At 52.6% G+C, this 12,954-nt stretch overlaps 4 protein-coding genes across 4 annotated transcripts; 1 reads left to right on the top strand and 3 right to left on the bottom strand.

Moving 5' to 3' along the window:
• Positions 1-546: 546 nt before the first annotated feature.
• On the bottom strand, positions 547-2,937 carry N7459_005978 (E3 ubiquitin-protein ligase; the record flags this gene model as incomplete). Its single annotated transcript, XM_056945162.1, has 1 exon — positions 547-2,937. The coding sequence occupies one exon, from the start codon at positions 2,935-2,937 to the stop codon at positions 547-549; it is 2,391 nt and encodes a 796-aa protein (XP_056799497.1).
• Positions 2,938-3,573: 636 nt separating this feature from the next.
• On the top strand, positions 3,574-6,068 carry N7459_005977 (uncharacterized protein; the record flags this gene model as incomplete). Its single annotated transcript, XM_056945161.1, has 3 exons — positions 3,574-3,864; positions 3,928-5,465; positions 5,606-6,068. The coding sequence occupies 3 exons, from the start codon at positions 3,574-3,576 to the stop codon at positions 6,066-6,068; spliced, it is 2,292 nt and encodes a 763-aa protein (XP_056799496.1).
• Positions 6,069-6,766: 698 nt separating this feature from the next.
• On the bottom strand, positions 6,767-9,637 carry mfp (putative peroxisomal multifunctional beta-oxidation protein (MFP); the record flags this gene model as incomplete). The annotated part of the gene is made up of 4 exons (XM_056945160.1): positions 6,767-8,092; positions 8,146-9,141; positions 9,207-9,434; positions 9,482-9,637. 4 exons carry the CDS (start codon positions 9,635-9,637, stop codon positions 6,767-6,769), a joined length of 2,706 nt encoding a protein of 901 aa, XP_056799495.1.
• Positions 9,638-10,857: 1,220 nt separating this feature from the next.
• N7459_005975 (MFS transporter) lies at positions 10,858-12,537 on the bottom strand (the record flags this gene model as incomplete). Its single annotated transcript, XM_056945159.1, has 2 exons — positions 10,858-12,076; positions 12,239-12,537. 2 exons carry the CDS (start codon positions 12,535-12,537, stop codon positions 10,858-10,860), a joined length of 1,518 nt encoding a protein of 505 aa, XP_056799494.1.
• Between the last annotated feature and the right edge of the window lie 417 nt (positions 12,538-12,954).

The raw sequence follows: 12,954 nt of genomic DNA, 5'->3' as shown, positions 1-12,954 counted from the left end.
TCAGCGATGCAGGCACCGCTAGTGTTGGAGTAATTCTAGCCGGTTGCCAAGTGGCTGTGTTGTGACTGCGGTTGATCATTTCGACCGAATTTGGGAAGATAATACTGCAATATATGATAATTGACTCTCTGGAATGGGCCTAGAGTTCTGATAGGTGTGGGTCGCCAGTCATTGATAAACAGGCACAGCACGATACAAAGAGGATTGAGAGGTTGAGCACAGGGCCCACCAAAGTATAGCCTGGTCAATTGAAGAACCCTGGAGAAGAGATCCATACGTGTATCAAAGAGAGTCGACTTCTCGGTTCGAGAAAGTCATCCATAATAAGGAGTGTCATGTCGGTCATCACGTCGTCCAAGTATCGGCCCGTCCATGGACGCCAGCTCAGCCCCAATAGTGTTCCCTCAAGGTGTCAGAAGAAGTCAGAAAAGGTGGGGAAAAAGAAACGCTAAATCCGTGACTGTCAGAAACCAATCCATGACCGTGTCAGAAACCAAATGCAAAGCTACAAGCCCGGTGAAACGGGAAACGGGAAATGGCAGGCTCCTAAAAGCTCTCAATTACAACGACTCGCTCCACAATCCAGTCGATCAAAGCCTGACCTTCTAATTTCCATCGGCCATCTGTCCAGACATCGCGGAGCCAGTACCCCCAGGGTTTGCCGGGTGTAGTGAGATGAAGATCCCAAAGAGACGCAGGGCCGCGACGCCCGGTGGAGCTGCCTTCGGCGCCAGCGGAAAGATCATGATTCACATTGCGCAGTCCAAGAGCTATAGCAGAGCTGCTGGGAGCAGAAGTCCCCTGCCGGAGTCGCCATTCCCGCTCAGCTTTTTCTCCCGCCCGGCGGGCAACGGCTTCCTCATCCTCGGCTTGGTAGAGGTCGCATTTGGTGCATTCGGTGCAGCGCGAGCCCGGGTTGATACGGAAATGCTCGCAAAAGTGTTTGTAGCCCTCGGGCTCCTCAAATTCGTCTTCCTCGGAGAGACTCCCATCGTCTCCCTCTACCGCGCCATCGAGACCGTCCGCAACGCCACGGTAGGCATCGAGATCCCGCGGGCGTCGTCTACCGCCGCCACGCGATTGGGCCGGTCGTATAGGAGAGCCAAGTGCTTTGCGGCACAGGTAGCACATTGAATATCCACATACGCAGGTGAGTTTGTTACAGCCCGAGGACTTGACGAAAGAGAGACCACAGCGCGGACAGGTGCGCTTGACAGCAGCAGTGCGAGCAGCCTCGACGGTGGCACGTAGGTCCAGCAACAGCGGTTCATGACAGACGTGTGGATCTCGCCATGGCTTCCGACAGGTCATGCAGCTAACACGTCGGCAGATAGGATTGGCACAGACGAACCGCTTGGGACGGATCTTGAGGCAGAGGTGGCGGAGGGCGTTGTGGAACATAGTGGCCACAGAGGAAGCATCCAAGAGAAGAAGGCCCAGTAGAGGGATTAAAAGCAAGGGCACGAGATCGAGTACAAACAGGGTCATTAGTACGGTTGGGAGAATGCCTCCGTCACGACGGAGACGCCAGCCAATGCCCCGAGAGGAAGGATGATATACGGGATCGGCTTCGGCGTAGGAGCAGAACGGACATCGGACGAGCTTCAACTGTGATTTCAACAGGGCTTCCGATGCTAGTCGATCCTCGAACTTGCGATAGATCTCAAGTCCAGCAGTGTCCAGTAGAATGGCCTGTCGCACAATCTGCGGGTGAAGACATCCCTCGCACGAGCCAACAGACAACGGAGCGAGACATTTCAGTGTCGAACGTTCCAGATCCACCGACTTGCCCCATCCTTGGCCAAACAACGCCTCGTGGATAGTCCTCTGAATGCAGTGGTGGCAGATGATATGAACACTCGCAGAGCATGTCGCTATCTGCTCGAAAGTCACGTCGGCAAAGCAACACTCGCATTCGTACAGGGCATCCGCAGCGAGAGCCTCCTTCTCATTCAAGTCAGAAGCAACTTGGAAATCTTCGCTCACTTGTTCCTCGCGCCTTTGCTGCAACACTGGGCCTAAGAGGGCGGCATATAACTCGGCGTCCAACTCATCGCACCCGGTTTCTTTGAGGCGCGGCAGCAGCTCGCCATCAACACGCTGCCAGACCATGAGAGGATGCTCTTCTCTATCCTTTTTCCGCTTGAAGGACGGCAATAAGCTGTTAAACGCAGCTCGCCAAGTCCTGCGTGAGAGATCCCGTAATGTCGGCCTCGCGCGCGCGTAGCTAAAGTTCCCTTCCGCCAACACCGCATCGACCGTGCTTTTGCTCAGGCTGCTAAACTCTTTCGCCAGCGCCAGCCGTACCGCCGCCTTGTACTCCTCAGAACGAAAGCGTTCCTCTGGGGGTACCAGACTTTCGTCCGCGGCGGCATCGAAGGGATTCCCAGCCGAACAGCCACGAGCAGCTGCACGATCACCTGGACCCGCGTCATCCCCTGATTTGTGACCCTCGGGGATATTCCACCGTCCCGAAACCCACTCCTTCTTATGCCGCAGTAGTTGCTCCACGCAAACCTGGAGTCGACTCTGCCCATCGAAGCGCACAAGTAGTTCCCGGAATACCTCGATTCGGACATCAGGGAAGATCCGGGCCAGCGTTTCAAGCGCCGTGTTCAGTTCATCCTGTTCGCGCTTCTGCTCTTCCGTCTCGTGGGCGGAGATCTGGATCGAGCGGGACCGTGACGTGCTGCCAAACGGGTTGTTCCGCAGCGCTTCACTCAGTGTAATCGAATGGCTGTTCGGAGAGGCAGACGAGGACAAGCTGCCTCCAGTTGCACCGCCTGTACTGGACGGCTTCCAGACATTTCGGCTGGATGAGCTCGTGGAGGAGCCGCGGTGTCGGTGGGATTGGGGTACGGGTGCAGTGGCATCAGCGGGGCGCGTGGGGGAAGTGGAGGATCTGGCGAAGCTGGGGACCGGGAGCGAGAGCACCATTGTTGGGGTCGGTAAGGCGCTGCTACATCGTCGGTCCTGAGGAAGGGCTTCTGCTTGCTTGGAGGGGTTGGTTTGTTGGAGGTTGGATGGGGAGAAAAGACAGAAATGCGAGATCGCGAGATCGCGGTTACATAAGATGGTTCGGCTGATGCCTGGTCCCGAGGTCGCCTATACACTAGGTACCTCTATGTAGGGGATTTCTCCTCCCGGGTGGGGCTTTCCTGCTCAAGCTCACTGAGTAATTTTCAGTCTGGGCTCAGGCTCAGTGAGCGCTCATTCCAAGGGTGGGTGCCCACTGGTTACTCAGAGGCATCTATGTATTTCCAAGGTTACCTAGGTAGTCCCTAGGTACCTAGTCCGCACTCCTCAATGGTCCACCCACAGCGGAACGGTGCGGTCGGAGCCACGGGTATTAGAGTCAGATCCACTTTCTACTGTACAGATCGGTTTTTACTTCTTTTTACCGCAGGGCATGTGATGAGTCAGGTACCCTGTCTTCTTTTTCAGTCTCTCTTCTCCCTTTGTCAATCACTGTCAAAGTCTCTACGAGCTTTTAATGTGGGATGCTCCTTCTGCCATCTTTACGGTCTGCGAACATCAATTGAATCCCGAACCATACGACGGTTGCCGGTTACCATGGATCCTCGCAAGCAACCCCCTTGGGAACAACCGCCAACCTATTCCACCACTCAACTACCACCGTTGAGTGTGTGGAACTCTTTGACTCGATCGAAGACAAACTTTGTGCCGTTAGATCCCGAAGGGCGCAAGGTTACCTGGTATGCTTGCGGACCGACCGTATACGATGACGCGCACTTGGGACACGCGCGCAATTATGTGAGCACGGATATTCTGCGCCGGATAATGAAGGACTACTTCAAGTTCGATGTAAGATTCGTGATGAACATTACGGATGTGGACGACAAGGTATGTCGCAAGGCCAGGCAATCTCATTACCGCTTGTCGGGGTTCTAACGACTCGTTCTAAAGATTATCATCCGGGGAAGACAGCGGCATTTGTTTTCCGAATACGTGAAAGAACACCAAACAGTCACTCGACATGTCCTTCAGACTGCACAAGCTGCGTACAGCTTTTATATCAAAGAAAACCTTCGCCTAGTTGATTCCGACACGAATCCTGAACACTTTGCCTCGGAATCCGAAAAGGTGTATGGGGTGGTACTGCGAGGCGGGGCATTGGACCCTGAGAGAAAACCCGGCGATGCTGAAGCAAAAATCAGAATGCACGTCAACACTGTTGCGCCTGCGGCTAAAATAATTGCCGAGGTCGCACGGCGCTTCAGTGAGGAATTGAAAGACTCGACGACGCTTGAAGGAGATATCACGAGTGATGATTTCTATGATGAAACCCGTGAAGTCTACCTGCCTTACCTTGATAGGCTCAGGGGCTCAACTGTACCAGGAGATGCCCACAGCATCTTCACAAAGCTCACTCAGAAATACGAAGATCATTTTATGAGAGACATGCGGGATCTCAACGTCCTCGATCCTGATGAGATTACCAGAGTCACTGAGTATGGCCGAGAGATTGCGGACTTCGTGGAGAAGATCGTGGCAAATAAATTTGGCTACGTTACTTCAGACGGATCTGTATACTTTGATATACAGCAATTTGAGAAAGCCGGTAATAATTACGCAAGGCTGGAGCCGTGGAATCGAAACAACCAGCCCCTTCAGCGAGATGGAGAGGGGGCGTTGACCACGGCAGTGGAGAAGAGGTCTCCCGATGATTTCGCCCTCTGGAAGGCGTCTCGACCAGGCGAGCCATCTTGGCAAAGTATGTGGGGTCAGGGGCGCCCCGGGTGGCATATTGAGTGCTCAGCAATGGCTTCTAGTCGACTGGGAAGTCAAATTGACATTCATTCTGGAGGTATCGATCTTGCATTCCCTCATCACGATAATGAACTTGCTCAGAGCGAGGCCTATTGGTCAAACCACCAACAATGGGTTAATTACTTCCTTCATATGGGACATTTGTCGATACAGGGCTATAAAATGTCGAAAAGCTTGAAAAACTTCACCACTGTCAGAGATGCCCTTGATCGAGGCGATTGGACACCGCGTGGGTTGAGAATCGTTTTTTTGTTAGGTGGTTGGCGCGATGGAATTGAGATCTCGGAGGAAGTTGTCAAGGCCTCATCATCCTGGGAAGATAAACTAACCAATTTCTTCGTCAAGGCGAAGGATGTCTTGAGCCGAGATGATCAGTGCAACTTCGGGTCATCTTTAAACGAATCCCCTCTGTCGGAAGCTCTCAATGTGGCGCGGGATAAGATTCACGAATACTTCTGTGACTCATTCAATACGCCGAAAGTCATGGGTACAATTTCAGACTTGATTTCGGAGTTTAACGCTCAAAATCTTCGATCCTTACAACCGAAGGTGGTGGACGCTACAGCAAAATGGGTGACTCAGATCGTAACCATTCTAGGGCTCAACGGTACAACTGCTCCTGACAGTGCGACCATTGGCTGGGAGGGGACTGATGTCCCTGATGCTGCAAAAGCGTTCTTATATCCGCTTTCGGCTATGCGAGACACATTACGCCGCGCTGCTAATCGCAAACCCCCATCACCTCTGATGAGATCAAACGAATAATCGAGAAATCGAACACCGCCGTCGCAGGAGGTGTTTCTGACCCTGCTAGACCGTATTCCGAGCTCCTGAAAAATTTCCAGTCCAGCATTTCTTCGTTGAAACCCGAGCAGTCGACAATTTCGAAAACAATTCTTTCATTGTGTGATCGCTTGCGTGATGTTGATCTCTTCAATCTCGGCATTTATCTCGAGGACCGGGATGACATGCCTGCTCTAGTTCGTCCAGTGACCAGGGACATCTTACAAGCCCGTGAAGAACTAGCCCAAAAAGCCAAGCAAAAGCAGCAGGAGAAAGAGAAACAAGAGGAACTTGCACGCCAGAAACTGGAGAAAGGAAAACTGAGTCACTTGGAAATGTTCAAGACAAACGAGTTTAGCGCTTGGGATGAGGACGGGATTCCAACCAAAGATGCAGAGGGTGAACCCGTCAATAAGAGTCGCGCCAAGAAGCTACGAAAGGACTGGGAGCGGCAGAAAAAGGCTCACAATGCCTGGCTTGCTGCCAATATTTGATTTCCTGCCCATTTGTCTACTTTGTCTTTATCAGTATGCTGCTTCCTATTTTCCTGAGATATCATGGAGTTTCGCAATCAATCTCTAAAGCCTCATACTATATGAAAGGCTTTTGCTGACCGTGGGATTTACCCTCTTAATGCAACGCCAATACTCGTTAACAAAAAAAAGTGAGGTGCCCCGAACAATTCCCAGTCAGGATGTTTATGTAACAATCACTGATCAGATCAGGTCCTGAGGCGTGCTCAGTTCTACTCAGTGAGCAAAAGCGGCGAGGGGTGAGCACTAAAACAGAACTTCAAAGAATCCCGAATCCAGGGTTTGCCGTCGGAAATGGTCTCGACCACACTCTGTGACTTGGCGGATCTAATTATATTGATCTCGATGAGTCGGCTGCGATCTAGTTCTCTTATCCCTTGCGCGGTCCACAATAGGCCAGATCGCTTCTGGCACGGCTGCACCACGCTAGGGGGACGCACGACATGACGAATTCTTCTACATCCTGCTGGATAGTTGGGATTCGGAAGCCGACAGCATCCAAGACAGATATACTGGTTTTGAAGATAAAAGGAAATTCCATACACTTGAGCATGCCAAAAACAAACGATAAGGTATATACAATCAGGAAACCACATTCTGACCGGAGTATTGCACCTCACATTGCCAGGGTATATCGCTTCAACCAGAGATTCCATATTTTACAGCTTGGCCTTGGCGCCCTCGAGGAGCTCGGCACCAGCGCCACTGATAGCTGGCTTGCCGGTCTCGACGACAGTAGTCTGGAAGAGGACGGTGTTGCCCTCCTTCCACATCTCGGTGCGTAGAGTCTGGCCAGGCAGAACGACGCCGGCAAAGCGGACTTTAAGGTTCTTGTAGGCGCCGTACTTGCCAAAGACGTGCTTACCAGAGACACCCAGCGAGCACAGGCCGTGCAGAATGGGAATCTTGAAGCCCCCGACCTTGCTAAAATCGGGGTCAATGTGTAGAGGGTTGCGGTCGCCGTTCAGGCGGTACAGGGCCGCCTGGTCCTCTGAAGTCTTCTCCTCGACCACGGCATCGGGCTTGCGCTGAGGGGGCTTGTAAGAGGCAGTGGCTGCCTTGGGGCGGGCAGCAGTGGGCTTGGGAGAGCCACCAAAGCCACCGCTGCCGCGAATAAAGACGGTGGACTCGTTGTAGAACAGGTCCTCGCCGGTCTTCGCATCCTTGGTAGTGTAGCCAGCCACAACAAGGGCGGCATTCCCCTTGTCGACGACGTCGATAAGCTTCGGGTAGGTCAGGGTGTTGGCGGTCGTGGGGATGGGGAACTTGCGGACCTCCATATACTGCTCACCGTGGAGCAGCATCATGGGCGAGAAGTCCTTGACGATATCATCCATGTTCCAGGGGGTGGCGGTGTTAAACCAAGGGATCACACCATAAGACGGCAGGGCCTGGAACTGCTCGTGGTTTTCGTAAACCAGAGGCAGGTCGGTGCGCTTGGCACCCAAGCTGAGGTTGTAGAGAATAACGTCGCGGTCGACATAGTCGAAGGCGGTACCCTCAGTCGACAGAGCCTTGGCCTTTGCGATATTCTGAAGAATCTCGTTTTCGCCGCTCGACTCGCCGCCAGCACGGTTGGACATGTTGGCCATGATCTTCTCGGCGCCAGATTGGCCATCCTCGGGGTGATCGGCACGGCCATCTTCGAAGTTGGTGATCTCCTTCCACTTGGCAACGACTTCTTCTGGGGTCAGCTTGATATCCACGGGGAATCCGTGGCCACCGGAGCGCTGCCAGCGAGTGCGGCCGAACCAGCCACTACCGCACTCAAACAGGCCCTTGGTGGAAGGCTCAGGGGCGGCATCAGAGCAGAGCAGGACGACCAGAGGGGCAACGTAGTCAGGCTTGAAGGCCTGAACCATCTCCTCGGGCATTATCGTACGGGTCATATTGGTACCAGCATTGGGAGCGATGGTGTTGACCTTGATGTTGTACTTGGCACCCTCCAGAGCGAGCGTGCGGGAAAGGCCCAGAATACCGAGTTTCTAAATTAATATCAGTGCCACTCATGATAGGCAAGCAGGGAGGTGTTACATACCGCGGCAGCGTAGTTGGCCTGGCCGAAGTTACCATAGATACCGCTGGTACTGGCGGTGTTGACGACACGACCGTACTTCTGCTTAAGGAAGTAGGGCCAGGCAGCCTTGGTGACCTTGTAGGTACCACGCAGATGAACGTTGACAACGGAGTTCCAGAGGTTGTCATCCATGTTAGTAAATGCCTTGTCACGGAGGATACCGGCATTGTTAACCAGAATATCGACGCGACCAAAGGCATCGATGGCAGACTTGACGACCGCATCGCCATCCTCGCATGAGGCCTTGTTGCCGACCGCCTGACCACCCATCTTTTTGATCTCCTCGACCACGGGTTCGGGATTCACTAGGTCGTTCACAACGACCGAAGCACCGTACTTAGCGAACAACAGACAATATGCGCGACCAAGACCAGCACCACCGCCGGTGACCAGCGCCACGCGGCCCTTGAAGTCAGCCTCCTGGGCCTTAGGAGCACTGGGGAGCTTCAATCCATCTTCCAAAAAGCCCATGAAATCAGCGGGGCCGGTAGGGTAGTCGGGCTTGGAGAAATCATTGACCTCGTTCCACTTGGCGGCGATGGCACCCGGGGTCAGGGAGTCATCAGCCTTCAGGAGGGCACCCTTAGCGCGCTCCCAGCGCAGCTTAGCCACATGTCCACCGCCAACCTCATAGATGCCACCGCTCTCAGTAGTATTGGAGGAGTGGACGAGAGCCGCCACGAGGGGAACGACCCAGTCAGGCTTGAGGTTCTCCAGGACGTCCGGAGGCATGACGGTAGCCGTCATACGACTAGCAGCGATAGGAGCAATAACGTTCGCAATGATGTTATACTTGGCACCTTCCTTGGCCAACGTCTCAGTGAAACCGACCTGGCCAAGCTTGGCGGCCGAGTAGTTGGCCTGGCCGAAGCTGCCGAAGAGTCCAGCAGCCGAAGCGGTGTTGATCACGCGGCCATACTTTTGTTTGCGGAAGTGAGGCCATGCAGCTCGGGCACACTATCCAACACACATCCAAGTCAGTCTTGTGCCCGACCCAGATCCTTTGTATGGATGGATCCTACCTTGTATGCACCGTATGTGTGGACCCGGTTGATCAGGTCCCAGTCGGAATCTTTCATGTTCTTGAAGCTGACATCCCGCAGAATGCCCGCATTGTTCAGCAGCACATCAATGCGACCGAAGTTCTTGATCGCAGTGTCAATGATCGCCTCGCCGTTCTCGACGCTATCATAGTTGGCGACCGCCTTTCCACCGGCGGCGCGGATCTCTTCAACAACGACATCTGCAGCCTTGGCAGCGTTAATATATGGCCGGCAGAGTCGGAAATCATGCATACCTTTGATGATTGGCCCTCGCCCTTATGTGAGCCACCGAGATCATTCACCACGACGTTGGCGCCCCTTGAGGCGAAGAAGAGGGCATATGCTTTCCCCAGACCACCACCGGCGCCTGTCACAACGACAGTCTGGTTATCAAAACGCAACTCGGACATTCTGACAAGAATATAGGGTCACAGTCCGACTAGTTCAGTCTATGGGAAGTCAGAACTAGAAGTTGAGGGGAGAGGGAGGGAGGGGAGGTTTAAAGACGGAGCTCGGTTGAAGCTGGGGGACCTCGGCACGTTTGGCCTGTAACAAATGTGGAGGCCGCGTATTGTTACGCGGGCAGATGCGCCTGCTTCACATGCCGACGATCTGCATTACGTCGCTTCGCGGCATACAAGATGATGCATTTCATTCACAATGTATTCTAGTTGTATTGCTGGGGTTTTTTTTTAAGAAATGATATTTAAGGTCACTCTCACTTTTCTCTTGTTTCGTCGTCATACTTAAGCTTGCATTTCTTTCTTTTCCTGCACAAAACTTCGTATTAAACCCCGAGTTCGTGCTGAGTTGGACATGTGACAGCCGACGTCATTGCCATGTGCAACCCTCCGTCAACTAATTACATAGGTCTTTTTCGAATCCATGGATGATTATACAATATCATCTCGCGTCCACCCACCTGGAGAGTCATGCTATAAATACCCTATTGCTAACACTCATTGGATATTTGTATTCTGGGGTAGAGGGCTAGCCCGCGGGGTCCAACCCCAGATTCCCGCCGATCGGGGGACCTTGCCGGGCGTCGTAACCAAGCGATGGGAGCTCTCACGCTGCACTAGATCACCACGTCGAATCTAGGCTGTACCATAGAGTGTAGCGAATAAGTCCTAGCATACCCCCTTTCCAGTCAAGCACTTCCGTAGTTATTCCGAGCGACACCGTAACTCCGATCATATAATAAATGCCCTGTTCTTCTCGCCTCTCCACTGCGGACAAGGCCGGTAAAGTGGTGCTAGGGGGCGCCAAACTCCAGCCTCGATCCTTGCCCTACCTCGGGCCAGGGAGCTAGTCTGGGTTCCTCGGGACAAGGGATTGCAGGTACCAGACTGGGGCTTTTTCGACTTATCATCATATAGCGATATATGTAGGCACACGTGTAGGTATACTTGTAGCTAGAGATATCTATGGATATTTTGGAGCACATCTTTCCCACCCGTTTTCGGGACATATGCATAAACCGATTAAATCCGCTATAATCTATTATACATCTCTCGCTGCCCATTAAATTGTTCCTAAATATCCCTCTCCTCATACCAAACACATTGACTAAATACCTCAAGAGAAATATACGAGTATTCCAGACCCACTTCCATAGACGATCGCCTGTTCACTCCGATGTGGAGTCCTCCTTCTCAGTAGTGACAGTTGCCTGCCGCATCTGCATTTTCCTCATCATCTTCGCCGCCTCAAACGAATACTTGCACTTCATGCGCAAGGCTGCACCATAGCGATACATGATCAGCGGGAACGGCAGACACACCAACGTCATAAAGGCCGGAATAGAGGAAGCCCAATGAATTCCAAGACCGTGGTACATTTGCTCGGTGAACAGCGGGAAAACAGCGCCAACAACAGAGCGGAATATGGCGGCCGCTGCGAGGACAGAGGCTGCGAAGATCGTGTAGGAGTCGATGAGATAGTTCATCATAGGCAGAATGACAAGCACGCACCCGAAGCCGAAGGGAGCGGAGAGAATAATGCAGACGGACCAGTGAATGCTAGGGTAATTGGTCCAGGCAAAGGCGAACATGCCGACGGGCAATGCGAGTGCGCCGACGATGGCAGGTGGCAGGCGCGACTCGGCTGTTGCGGTCTTGGACACGGATAACTTCATATACCGCCCATTGTTGTCCCACACCGCGTAGAAGAGTCCAAAGATAATTCCCACCGCAATACCCATGAATGAGAGCCCCCCGATACCCTCGCTCCAGCCACGGTCTTCGTTGAAGACGATCGTCATGGCTGACATGAACATGTAGACAGTGCCGTAAATGATCGCCATGTAGAGCGATGCTACTAACACGATCGGCTCGCTAAAGAGCAAAACCCAGGGCCGGAACAGTGCTCGCTGGAAGACTTCAGAGGCTTTCTTTTTACCCTGGCTCTTCTCCAGGACACTGACGTAGACCTTGCCATCGGCTTTGGATGATTGGCGCGCCCGCTTCTGCAGCAGGATCGGACCGTATGTCTCGGGAATAAAGACCACACCTAGAATGCCGACAACCCCGATGAATATTGTGCACATGCCTTGCACCCATCTCCATCCGACATTTTCAGACACAAATCCACCAATGACCGGACCGAGCACGGGCCCAAGGAACGGGGCGACACAGTATATCGTCAAGGCAAGGCCGCGTTGAGCGGGAGGGAAGAGATCGGTAATTGTACCGCCAGAGTTGACAAGTGGTGAGCCACCAAATGTGCCAGCGAAAAATCGCAGGATCAGCAGTGTGGCGACATTTTGGCTTCCGGCAGATCCTCCGAGGAAGGCTACCATGGCGATGTGGGAGATGATCCAGAGGATCTTTCTTCCATACAACTCGGACCTTAGTGTACAGATTAGGTCCACAGCTAGAAAGAATATGCATGTAATTGACAAGTTAGCAACTCACTAAAGAACACCAACGTCAGATTCGGTCCTTTAGAGTCTTTAATGGGATATAGATCCTCTCACCAATGGTCCCCATACTGCTGGCCCAATTGCAAACCCGAGCACAAAGAGAGAAAGACCGAGAGTAAATACCTCAGTACTAACGTCAAAGGATTCGAAGACTTCATTGGCGGAGACCGAGTATGCGGAGGAAGTCAAGGTGACGGCGAAGACGGAGAAGGTCGCAATGGTCGTGATGAACCATTTTCGAGACGAGGACCAGTTCATAGGATTACCGGGATCATCTTTTTGGAACTCAACCACAAACGGGTCGTCTTCCATACCTTGGCCTTCGTATGCATGGTTTTGCTCGGCTTCGCCCAGGTCGACTGAGGTCTGAAGTTCAGGTTTTGACATCTTCTGCTTGTCTAGAAATAATGATTGGAGCTGCACCAATGCAAGTATTAGGGTTAAAAGAGAGGTTGTAATAAACCAAAGTTGGTGATAGATTCAAGGAAGCCTTTGGGATCCCTGCGATTAAATAGGATCCATGTCGGAGTATAGAGTGTTCTTTCTTGATGCCGTGAGAGGCGGAATGCTCTTCTATTGGCTTTCAGGCAATATGCGGATGCGCTTTCCATTGGTTGAATAGACATAGTGTGTAGGAAACAAGCCAATGGAAAGTCTTCCCGCGATGGATCGACTTTCTGGCGGAACACATCTTGATTGGACAGATGGCCAGGCAAGATCCTATGGTGCTATTAGAAATACCCCCCGGGGCCAACATTCGATCGTGGGAATTTGCGACTTTCCATTATCTTCTCAACCTGCTAA

Source organism: Penicillium hispanicum, assembly GCF_028827665.1.
Source record: "Penicillium hispanicum strain IBT 35686 chromosome Unknown utg000005l_segment0_segment0, whole genome shotgun sequence".
Taxonomy (NCBI): domain Eukaryota; kingdom Fungi; phylum Ascomycota; class Eurotiomycetes; order Eurotiales; family Aspergillaceae; genus Penicillium; species Penicillium hispanicum.
The sequence above is the reverse complement of the archived record's forward strand: the minus strand, read 5'-3'. Positions and strand labels throughout refer to the sequence as shown.